Consider the following 12,739-nt stretch of genomic DNA (forward strand, 5'->3'; position numbering starts at 1 on the left):
GAGAATAATTATCTCTTTGTTCTTTGAGAACACCTAAAACACCATTAGAGAATTGGTTGTTTTAGCTTGACTTATCAATAGGTTTTCCATCCCCTATTGTGGCGTCTACATTATACCAAGGTTTCTAACCACAGGTTGGTTAGGTGTTGAGGTCCATTCCATTAGAACTTGAACTTAATTGAGATCCGGGCTAATATAATACGGGTTTAGGAGCAGGTCGTCCTAGGTTCGTATCATTTGGTATCAGAGCTAAATTTTGTTCAGGTTTGATCTATCTTTATTTGCTTTATTTGTTTTTGTGTTATTCTGCAATTTTAGCATTAGGTTAAGGTTGCATCTATCCCATACACGTTCAGCATCTCTTTAAAAAAAAAAAAAAACAAAAACTCATTCCTAGTTGAATTAGGTTTCCTTGTTTTACCATATCTTTGTTTCCTTGTTTGTTGGTTGATTTTTCATATTTGTTCTTGGTAATTTTTGTTTTTGTGGATTTTTTCTTTGCTGTTTTAGTATTAAATATTTGCATTCATACATTTAAACAAAAAAAAAAAAAAAAAAAAAAAACAGAAGGTGACTTGCGGCAACAACTTTAAAAAAAAAAAAAAAAAAAAACTGCACTTTTGTTCTTGTCACGGGTTTGGTGATTATTAGGAGTTGGAATTGCAAGTTTGTTGTTTCTTCTTGCTACTGCAGTTGTGTTGATATTCAGTGAGTATTTTTTTTTTTTTTTTTAAAAAGAAAGAAAGAAGAAACCCGAACTAAAAAAAAAAAAAAAAAAATTCGGTTGGGTTAAATTTGGTGTTGAAGTTTGTTGCTGGGAATTTCTTGTAGCTGCTGATTTGTTGGTCATCTTTTCAATATTTGGAGTTGTTGGAGATTATTATTGTTGCAGAGAAAAAAAAATAAAAAATTGGATTAAAATTGCTAAAGGAATTGATACATAAAAGCTTTGATTACTAAGAACACAACCAACAATCATTCAATATTGTTGTTCTACTTGATTCTTGTTGAATTTGACTTTCCTTTGCCATAATTTTATTCTTGGACTCATAAACTACTACCATCTGGTGTAGTTTTCAAAAATTCCAACGTTTTCCCATTATTTTGTGTTTTCTTGTCTAGAAAGCCGAAAAATTAGGATTTGTTGGATTCTTTCGGAATTGCCTACTTTTTGCTACTGTTTTGTTGATAGGTTTAATTAAAACATACTTGTGATCTAATTGCTGTATTTAAGTGTGTTTAACTAGAACTTTGAGATAATTCTTGGAGTGGAAAAAGGCAAGAGAGTGCGAGCTTAAAAGATGGTAAAACCTAAACAAGTGTGCAAACACGAGTGTCGAGTCCTTATTTGAGTGAAACACGTAAGGGACTGAAATTGGTAAGGTCCTATTTTATTTTTATTGCATTATTATACTAACATGACAGAATCAAGAATGAGGAGAGGAGATCCACCTTTGAGGATCAATGAGGAGGAGTCCGTAGCATTCCATGGCTATGCCCGAGCTATCGGGAGTGGAGACCAAGTGGACATGAGAGTTGTTTTGGAGTCAATACAGCGGGTTAGTGCTCAAGTTGAGCATGTGAATCAAAGGATGGGAAGGCTAGAAGTTTCCCAAGGAATTCCGAACACAAGAAATAGGTAAGAATTCCATGGAGGACGAGGAGGTCACAAGAGACCGAGAGAAGAATTTGATGAGGAGCCATTCGGTGGAGACTTTGGGAAAGGCATGGACGAAACCTTTGCTGTCCAAGAGAAAGCTGGCCGTGGAAGGTATAGGAGGGAAGGAATAGATGACAATCTTAGCAATATCAAGATCAACATCCCACCATTCATGGGAAAAAGTGACCCCGAAGCATATTTGGAGTGGGAAGAAAAGATGGAGATGATATTTGATCGCCATAATTATTCGGAGGCTAAGAAGGTGAAATTGGCAGCAATGGAGTTTGGCCATTATGCACTCCAATTGTGGACCAATGAGCAAAATACCCGAAGGAGAGTTGGTGATGACTTGATTACTACATGGCGACAAATGAAAGGAGCCATGTGGAAGCGATTCGTACCATCACACTATCATAGGTTGCTGCATCAAAGACTTCAATCTTTATCTCAAGGACATGGATCCGTGGAGGATTATTACAAGGAGATGGAGATGCTTATGATGAGACTGAACTTGAATGAAGATAGGGAAGCAACCATGGCAAGGTTTCTTGGTGGTTTGAATCGTGAAATAGCCAATCAACTGGAATTTCAACAATATGTGGAATTGGAGGAGATGTTGCATGTGGCTATTAAATTAGAGCATCAATTCAAGAGGAGGGGTGTAAGATCATGGTTTGGAGGTGTTTCCAACAGTGGAAGGTCCAATTTAAGTGGCTGGAGGAACAATCCCATCTATGAAAGCACGCCAAAGCCGAAAGTCAAAGAAGAAAGTTCAAACTGGCCAAGGAAGGAGACTAGAATCAAATATGTCCAAGCACCAAAGAATGAGGTAAAACTAGATCCTAAACCTTTTAGAACTCATGATGTTGTGTGTTTTAAGTGCCAGGGAGGAGGACACATTGCTAGCCAATGCCCGAATAAAAGAATCATGGTGTTAAAGGGTAATGACGAGCTAGAATTGGAAAGTGAAGAAATTGAGGATGAAGCCAAGCAAGAGGAGGAGGACTTAGAGGATGAACCCGAAACCTTGCAAGCATCCAATGCTGAATTAAACTTGCCTTCTAGGAGAGTACTTGCTGCATACAAAGATGAGGATGAAATTCAAAGAGAGAACATCTTCCACACCCGATGTGAAATTCAAGGTAAGATTTGTAGTATGATTATTGATAGTAAAAGTTGTACTAAAGTAATAAGTAACCTTGTAGTTGATAAATTGGGCTTAAAAACAATAAAACATCCTGAACCATATAGATTACAATAGCTTAATGATAGTGGTGAGATGAAAGTAAATAAACAAGCCAAAGTAAAATTTAATATAGGTAGATATGAGGATGTAGTTTTATGTGATATTGTACCCATGATTGCTGGACATATACTATTAGGTAGACCATGGCAATTTGATAAAGATGCTACTCATTTTGGTCGAGAAAATAGTATTATTTTTAGGTTTAAAAGGAAGAAGGTCAATCTGGAACCATTATCTCCTAAAGAGGTTTACAAAGACCAATTACAAATGCAACAAAGGAGAGAAGCCGAAAAGCTCAAGGAAAAAGCAAGTATGGCACCAACAGCTTCACCATCCTTTCAAGAAGGTAAGAATGAGGTTGTTGATCAAGGTAAGGTTTCTAAGACTCATATTGAGTGGAAAGATCAAGGAAAAACTGAAAGAGAGGGGAAAGAAAGTGGCAAACCCGAGAGCTTGGAGAAGGAAGGGAAATCCAAAGGTTTGCGCCAATCCGAGAGAGAAAAAGAAAAAGAAAGAAAAGAAATATCAAGTAGCAACTTTTGTTTGAGTTTAAGGGATATTAATAAGGTTATTGAGTGTAAGAAACCTTTTCTGGTCATGATTTATAAAGAAAATTATTTTAATGATCAAACTAACATTGAAGAACTTGAATTGCCAAGTTCAATGATTTCTCTTTTGAAGGAATTTGGAGATGTCTTCCCAAATGAAATTCCAAGTGGACTACCATCCAATCAAGAGGGAAAAGGTGAGCTTGCTGTCCAAGGTAAGTCTTCTAATACTCAGGTTGTGTGGAAAAATTTTAATAAAACCAAGAGTGAGAAATTTGGTGCAAAAGCCGAGAGTGAGGAAGGTGAGATGGCCGTGAGTGAGAAAGGAAAAGGAAGACAAGAAAGGAAAAATATAAATTTTTATCTTAGCTTTGGTGATGTTAATAAAGTAATTATGAATAAGAAATCATTGCTGACCATGAATTTTAAGGATACTTATTTAAAGATGTCTTTATTGAATAGAACTTTATCTGCATTGTTGAGAGCTTTACTTAGTGGCAATTTGAAAATTTGGGAAATATTGTTTGCTAACTTTAAAAAGTGTAATTTTTACCATAATGAGCATGTATTTCTAGATTTTCTTGTAATAGTGTTTGACCCAGGAGAATTGGTTTGGTTGCACTTACGAAAGGAAAGGTTTCCTAAACAAAGAAAGTCAAAGCTCATGCCGCCTATGGATGGACTTTTTCAAGTTTTGGAGCCGAATAACAAGAATGCCTACAAGCTTGATTTACCGGGTGAGTATAACATGAGTGCTGCATTTAATGTTGCTGATTTAACTCCTTTTTCTGCAGGTGATGATCTTGATTTGACGACAAATCCTTTTCAAGAGGAGGGGAATGATGTGATTCCACCCGAGACCGCTCAACTGATAACCCACTGGGGTGCTGACTCGACACGGATGAAGACTAGGCCAATCACAAGAGCTCAAATTAAGAGATTTAAGGGTAACCTGGGAGTATTTATATAGAGGGTAATCAATCTCAACAGAACTTGTCCATACTTGAACATACAAAGCCTATTCGAAGCATCCAAGTGGTGGAAGCCGATACGGACCCGGGTGACGGTTTTGGTACATTTTTGGAGTCCGGGAAGTATGAAATGGTTCCAATGCTTTATGGGTTCAATACATATGCCTAAGAGGTCATGGAATCAAGTTAAAGCAGCCTCAAATGCAATCAAAAAGGGCTTGTACGGACAGCATCAACAATTTGGCCGAATTTGCTGTATTGCTTGCTAGCTTTACTGTATTTTACTGTATTAGCCTTTTCTTATTTTTCCAAGCATGGGCAACGTGTGGGACTTTATATTCAGCTTATTTGGCATCTTAAAAAGAATCTAGAAGCTGATTTGAAGCTCAAAGAGGTCAAAAATTGATCAAAGTCAACTTGATCAAAAGGCTAGCATTCTTAGTTTCCTAATTTGTTTTTACTTTTTGTTTTAGGAAACTACCATTACTTTTTGTCTTTTATTTATTTATTTTTTAGACAAATAACTTTAGAAAGGTTTTTATTTTATTCTTTCCATTGTAAATTAATTAATTTCTAATTTAATATAAAGGAATTAATTAATCAAACTTAGATTAGGAAAGGAAGTATAGTTTCGGCCAACTAGGTTTCTTTATGTGTGGTGGCCGGTTTTCTTTATGTTCTAGGGTTTTATTTCGTGGCTTTGTAGTCTATTTAAAGGCTTATTTTTCAATAAGAATACAACTTTGATTTGATTGAGAAAATACTTGTGAGATTAATTATCTCTTTGTTCTTTGAGAACACCTAAAACACCATTAGAGAATTGGTTGTTTTAGCTTGACTTAACAATAGGTTTTCCATCCCCTATTGTGGCGTCTATATTATACCAAGGTTTCTAACCACAGGTTGGTTAGGGGTTGAGGTCCATTCTATTAGAACTTGAACTTAATTGAGATCCGGGCTAATATAATACGGGTTTAGGAGCAGGTCGTCCTAGGTTCGTATCAATATGAAACTCACAAATCCACTGAGTCCGATGTCGTTTTGATCCCCGGATTGCCTCATAATGTAGAGATGATGATCTCGAAAATACCAGATTGGATGATAACCACAAAGGATTTCACACATAGAATGGATTTCCTAAGAGATTGTGAGCAAAAAAGCTATGGGATGCTCATGAATAGCTTTCATGATTTGGAAAACGATTTCGAAGACCATTTCAACTCCATGGGATATAAGGCATGGAGCATAGGACCTGTTTCTTTGTGGGTGAACAAAGATGCTACTCACAAAGCGGACAGGTATAACATTAATAGTGGTATTGATGGAGCTCAAGGACATGAAGTTATCGATTGGCTGAATTCTAAGGAAAATAACTCTGTCCTTTATGTTGGTTTTGGGAGTTTGACCAAATTACCAGCCACTCAGATTGACGAAATCGCTCATGGTCTTGAAGCTTCTGGTCACCCTTTTATTTGGGTAGTTCGTAAGAAAGACAATGTTGAATATGGTGAAGCGTTTCAGGAAGGTTTCGAAGAGAGAATGAAAGAAATCAAAAGGGACTATATAATAAGGGGTTGGGCACCGCAGGTGCTGATTTTGGACCATCCAGCAATTGGAGGGCTAGTGACGCATTGCGGTTGGAATTCAGTACTTGAAGGAGTGAATGCAGGGCTGCCGATGATCACATGGCCTATGTTTGCAGAGCAATTTTACAACGAGAAGCTTCTGATTGATGTTTTGAGAATTGGCGTGGCAGTGGGAGTGAAGGAATGGAGAGAATGGGGTGAGGAAGGAACTGCGGTGGTGAGCAGAGCACAGGTTGAGAAAGCAGTGAGGTTGTTGATGGGTGAAGGAGAAGAAGCAGCAGAGTTGAGGAAGAGAGTGAGGAAGCTTCGAGATGGGGCAAAGAAGGCCGTGGAGATTGGAGGATCATCTTATAACAGCCTGATGGCTTTGATCGATGAGTTAAAGTCGTTGAAGATTAATAAGGGTGTGCAAGTAGTTTAACAGAGTAATTAGGTCCTGATCATTCAGGTCACTGTAACGTTTGTTTCTTTTATTTTGTTTTTGGGTGATTTGAGTTAGATATGTTTTCTAGACATGTTGGGCAGCTTGAATTTTAACAAAATGTTATAAAAATGAAGAATGAAAGGGACCGGATCATTGGAATGTCAAAGACCATGCAAATAATTAGCCGTGAATAAGATAAAAGTGCGAAAAGCAGCGCTTTTCCTGGCTGTAAATTTATTCTAGTATTAGAACTCTTCAAAAAGTGTTCTTTTTTTATGTTCTAATGTAAAAATTTTCTTCAATTTGTTGGAATAACTTCAAAAAGTCAAAAAAATTGATTAAAACGGATATATGGACCGATTCCATGTATTGAATTATTTAGTAAAAAATTTTGATAAATATTGTCCTAATCATTGGTTGGGTACATCTAATTTCATATAAATCATGACCTTTTGGGTATATATAATTACATATAAATCATGACCTTTCTATCTATATAACTTTAATCATTCAGTTTTGGGACTGTTCACAACAAAAATAATATGTGAAGTTAACCATACCTATTATTTGAGACATATCATGTGTCGACTCGCCGTGGAGCTCAAGTGGCAGAGTTTCCACATCCCAGCCTGTGTGTGCTATCATGTGTCATACTTTATTTTTGTTTTCTATTTTTATTTTTCTAAAAATATCATGTATCATACCTACATGCAAAGTTTGATGCCAATACGCAAATTAAAAGAATCGGGGAACAAATGGTATTATTATCTTTTAAATATTTAGGTGAAACAAACAATCAATCATTTTCATCGGTGCCTTCTTTTTTCACTTTTTTCCTTTTTTCTTGTTAATCTTTAAATTGCAGTCATTAATTAAGTAAGGAAACAATAATTTTGATTTGGTTGTTAGGTGAGCTTTAAAGTGCAATCAAGTCCTTAATAGCGTATAACCTAGAAAAGGATCCTTAATAGCAGTTCCACTTAGGTGGGTTCAAAACTTTTTTTCTTTTTTAGTTTCTAACAAAAGGTTTTGTTCCGATCGGCATACACTGCATATTTCAGAATTGTTTGAAGTTCGATTTTGCACTTTTTATTCTTATTTATGTTGAACTGTTCTTTTTCCACGTTGTCTTCTTATGTTAAAGTTGAAAATCTTCCCACAAAAAAAATAATAATAATAATAAACAATAATAATTTTGTTATAGGGGACATACACGCTCAAAGCTCCTTGAAAATTAAATTATAAGTACTTTATAAAATATATTAATTAATTATATATAGATTATGATATATATATATATATATATATATATATATATGCACATATATTTAAAATTATATGTAATCTGATTCCTACGCCCACGATAATATAGGCCTGTACACGTCCAGTATAATAGGACTAACAATAATGATGCATAAAAACAGGAGGATAATGCATGGGATTTCTATTTTTATGCGTACAAAAAATAGTTTTGTCACTATTTATTATTTTTATTTATTTATTTTTTTGCTAATCAGTTTTGTAACTAATTAAACTGTACAAAATCCTAAGGAGATAATCCAAATCCGAACCAAAACAGTAAAATTATAAACTAAAGAAAACCAAATGGAATCTAGATGGAGTAACTGTTGTACTATATATTTGTATACTGTGGACTAGCGAAGAAAACCTCCATCACGCAAAGCACATTTTCATTCTGTTCTTTTTTTTTTTTTTTTTGTTTAATTATTATTTTTGTTGCCGCTTTCCAAAGAAATCAACATGGATTCAGAAACAGACCAATTGAGAATATTTTTCCTACCATTCATAAGTGCAGGACACATGATCCCAATGGTAGAAGAGGCAAGGTTATTTGCCAAACACGGTGTTGATGTTACCGTAATTATCACCCAAGCCAATGCTGCTCTAATCCATAACAACATCGACCGCGATTTCAGAGCCGGCCACCGGATCAGAACCCATGCCATACGATTCCCGTCGGCCGAAGTCGGTCTCCCTGAAGGCATCGAAAGCTTAAGCACCATCACCTCCATGGAAATGATGGGTTCAATCAGACAAGCCCTGAAGATACTGCAACAGACAATCGAACAACTGCTTTACGACGGCCGACCAGACTGCATTGTCGCCGACATGTTCTACCCTTGGACCTTGGAAGTAGCAAATAAGCTCGGGATTCCAAGGCTTGCTTTTCGTGGCTGTAGCTATTTCTCACTATGCGCTGAATATTATGTCAGGGTCTGTGAACCTCACAAGCACTGCTCTGTGGACTCCAATTACGACGTCGTTTCGCTCCGTGGACTGCCGCATAAGATTGATATGTTGATGTCTCAGTTACCAGATTGGAGTAGAAAGGTAACGGATTTCACAGATTTTATGGAGGTAATGACAGGGGCAGAGGAAAAAAGCTATGGGATGCTCATGAACAGCTTTAGCGAGCTCGAAAGCGATTACGAGGAGTATTTCAAAACTACGATGGGGTTAAGAGCTTGGAGCGTTGGGCCGATTTCTTTATGGGTCAACAAAAATGTTCCGGATAAAGCACAAAGGTACATTCATAACACGAATGACAATAAAGAATACGAAATCGTCTCGTGGCTGAATTCTAAAGAAGATAACTCTGTGCTCTATGTTAGTTTCGGAAGCATGACTAATTTATCAGTGACCCAGATTAAAGAAATTGCTTATGGGCTTGAAGCTTCTGGTCATCCATTCATTTGGGCAGTGAAGAAGATAGAGAGCAAGGAATTGTATTGCGAGGAAGCGTTTCCTGAAGGATTTGATGAGAGAATGAGTGAGAGCAAAAATGGTGTCATAATAAAGGGTTGGGCACCACAAGTGGTGATATTGGAGCATCGAGCAATTGGAGGTATGGTGACACATTGTGGTTGGAATTCAATACTTGAATGTGTGAATGCTGGGTTGCCGATGATCACTTGGCCTGTATTTGCTGAGCAATTTTACAACGAGAGGTTTTTGATTGATGTTGTGGGAATTGGGGTGTCTATGGGAGTGAAAGAATGGAGTGACTTTGGGCAAGAGCCAAAGGAGGTGGTGAGCAGAGAAGAGGTTGAGAAAGCTGTGAAGGTGTTGATGGGCGGTGGGGAGGAAGTGAATGAGTTGAGAAAGAGAGCGAGTAAGCTGAGAGACGCGGCTAAGAAAGCTGTCGAGATTGGAGGATCGTCGCACGTCAATCTTATTGCTTTGATAGATGAGCTCAAGTCCCTGAAGAATATCCGGAATGTTTGCATTGACTAAGCATGGCCGCTTAAAAGTTGCCAATATACAATAAACGGTCATTTTGCAGATTTGCAGTAATTTAATAAAAAGCAGGTTTTATTTTATTTTATTTTTTTGAACGACAATAGTTTGTCTGAAGGAAAAAATGTCAAGTTCAATTTTATTGATGTAAATTTGAAAAAATAAATTAAAAAATATAGATTTTTTTTTACTGAAAAAATTAAAAAATTTGCATTTGAAACATGGTAAAATTAATTAATAATACTAATTAAAATAGCGATATTGATTAGGTACCAAATAAAAAGGAAATTTTATAACAAACATTGTGTATTTATAACATATATAACATTGAAACTTAATAAACATGATTAAAAATAAATTAATAAAATAAATCAAAACATTTTGTTCAAAAAAAAATTTATGTTTCTTGTACAAAAGTGACAGAACGAAAAACTAAACAAATAAAAAAATCCACTTTTAGTTTTTAATTTATCCACCGTGTATTAAATTAATACACACAGATATCAACACCAACTCATCTATCCCATTAAACTAAAAACTAATTAATTTCCTAAACCGTGCACTTCATCTTCCTCCTTCTCCATATACTTTCTATTTTCTCTATAAAAAATTAACAGAACCTAAACCAATCGAAACTATTAAAATTATCGTAAAATATCACTGATATTTCCATGAAAATTGTCTAAATATCGTTAATTTTATCAATTATTTTATGAACATTAACGATATCAACGACATTGACTGATCTCGCGGGCATGGGGGAAGAAAATTCCTTTACCATCTCTATCAGCATCAGGAATTTATATTTATGCATGCACTTCATCAAAAATAAATAAATATAATAAAATATGTATGTATGCCCGTGCAACATTTTTCTTCGTTTTAATTTCCTATTGATTTTAGTCTATAAATTGGTTTTAATATTAAAAGTTTAATTTCCTTATAAAATTGATCTTCTCGAACAATTTTATGAAGTCTAAGCATTCATTAAAGTCTATAAAATTTATGACTACAATATTTTTCCAAAAAAGAAAAACTCAAAATTTTCAAAATTTTACACAAATTTCAAAAATTGATTCAACTATTTATTAAATAAATCACTATCTCAAAATTATCATAGGTTTCACATTTTTTTTTTTTTTGCTTCTTTTTTCTTCCAAGCTAGGGTTGAAAAAAAGAGAACGAATTAATATATTTTCATGAAACTTTGGTGAAAATATTTATTTATAATTTCAACATTGACATATAAGAACATCTCCAATAATATACTATTGCAAAAAAAAATAAGTAAAGTTGTCTATTCTACTATTCCAATGAGAAATAGTAAATTTTACCATAGACATTTTTGGTGCCAAATTTTTCAAAATTTATTAATGATTCTTACCATTAAAAAGTTGGTGGAACTCGTATATTTGTTGAACTAAATTTATTTTTTTAATTAGTTAAAAGAATATTTTAATGTTGATTTCATACCTTTAGTGCACTATTTTTTAGCATTTGCTATTAGAATCGTAATATTAAAGTTTGACATTGAATATATTTATCTAAAGCTAATAGCAGATTTTCAATAATAATAAACACTTTAATTAGGCTGTATTCAATAGGCTGTTCATACAACGAATATCATGTGTCATACATATTATAAAATCCAAATTGTCTATTTCAAAATTCGATGTTCCTAACTCGGCCTAAAAATTGTTGTTTTTTAAAATAAAATAATAAAAAAAAATTAACGATGATATCAATAGCACTTAACAAGAATGTTTTAATTTGATAGCTTTACTTTGGAGAAAAACAAAAGGACAGTCGTCGCTTATTGTGTATGGCGATCTCTCTTCTTTTTCATAATCGGCCATTGTCGCCTCATCCAGGATAATATTGACCATGATTAAAAATCCTCAACTGGTTTATAAAATTAACCGTGATTATTTAATTAAAAATTTATCCAAGTCCTCCCCGAAATTTATTCCTAAAAGTGACAAATCCTTAGCTTTAATTTATAAAAAATAATAATAATTCTATAAAAAAACAAACTCATATTACAAGATAAATAATTTTTCTAAGAGACATAAAAATTAAAAAAACCACATATCTTGTTTAAAAACAAATAATAAAAAAACCACAAATTTAAAATAATATTTTTATATTGAGCATTTGTTTTTGTAGGGCCTCACCCATAGCCCCTCATTTGTTTGGGTCGCCTTGAAGAAGAACAAAGTTGTTCCAGAGGCACTTGACCAGAGATTGAGTGGAAGCAAGACCGGACTTATGGGTTGGGCAGGCACCACGAATTCGGATTTTGGGAAATCCTGCATATTGTTAAAAATAGCGTTCCATTGTCATTGAAACTCAAAAAGGCAGTGCACGCAGACTCATTCAAATGGGGCTGTTTCTGTAGAGCATACAGATATACTGTGGTTAGAATTGCCGTGGAAGTAATAAAAAAACAGGAGCAACTGATACCAAAAGCGCAGCAGACTCAAGAATCAAAGTGTGAATGACACTTCGAAGTGCCTCACGAGGGGAACTTCCATCGGTTTTAGAGCCAGCGAGTTCCGAATGGTGAAGAAAGAGGAGGTTTACAAGGCAGTGAGGCAGCTGAGTAGATGAAACAACATGTCTCTAAAATGGGAGGAGAGAACTGCTACTTGTGGTGAGGCCCGAGGCCCAACCGGACAAGCGAGAGAAGGCTGTGGTGGTTGGGGGATCAATCTATGAATCTTATTCATCTGCTCAAGTGCCAGAATTTTCAACAGGGTGACATATAAAGTTGTTAGAAACTTAAAAATTGCCTCACTCCGGTAATGGTCTTCAGTTGTACCTAACAAAAATCAGCTGCAGTGCCGTGTGTGCGCTTTTTTTTTTTTTTTTTTTTTTAACTTTACCGAAAAGGAAAAGTCAAGCAACTCCCTCCCTTAACTATATGACATCATGTATCATAGAATATCAAATATCAAAACTCAGTACATATAGAATCGCGCCCAACAAGAAAAGAAAAGGATAAAAAAAATTAATAATAATGTAGAATGGTTTTAGTTTCAAATAA

General features: G+C 34.9%; 2 protein-coding genes across 2 annotated transcripts; both read left to right on the top strand.

The window, feature by feature from the left end:
* Positions 1–5,431: 5,431 nt before the first annotated feature.
* LOC125420282 (soyasapogenol B glucuronide galactosyltransferase-like) lies at positions 5,432–6,668 on the top strand. Its single transcript, XM_060819181.1, has one exon. The coding sequence runs from the start codon at positions 5,497–5,499 to the stop codon at positions 6,430–6,432; it is 936 nt and encodes a 311-aa protein (XP_060675164.1). The 5' UTR covers positions 5,432–5,496; the 3' UTR covers positions 6,433–6,668.
* Positions 6,669–8,059: 1,391 nt separating this feature from the next.
* On the top strand, positions 8,060–9,703 carry LOC125423855 (soyasapogenol B glucuronide galactosyltransferase-like). The gene has a single exon (XM_048479512.2). The coding sequence runs from the start codon at positions 8,197–8,199 to the stop codon at positions 9,688–9,690; it is 1,494 nt and encodes a 497-aa protein (XP_048335469.1). The 5' UTR covers positions 8,060–8,196; the 3' UTR covers positions 9,691–9,703.
* Positions 9,704–12,739: the final 3,036 nt, after the last annotated feature.

The sequence above is a fragment of the Ziziphus jujuba genome, chromosome 7, assembly GCF_031755915.1.
Source record: "Ziziphus jujuba cultivar Dongzao chromosome 7, ASM3175591v1".
Classification (NCBI taxonomy): domain Eukaryota; kingdom Viridiplantae; phylum Streptophyta; class Magnoliopsida; order Rosales; family Rhamnaceae; genus Ziziphus; species Ziziphus jujuba.

Excerpts from the sequence above, each read along its gene's own strand:
- LOC125420282 (XM_060819181.1), top strand. The coding sequence starts at position 5,497 with ATGATGATCTCGAAAATACCAGATTGGATGATAACCACAAAGGATTTC.
- LOC125423855 (XM_048479512.2), top strand. The coding sequence starts at position 8,197 with ATGGATTCAGAAACAGACCAATTGAGAATATTTTTCCTACCATTCATA.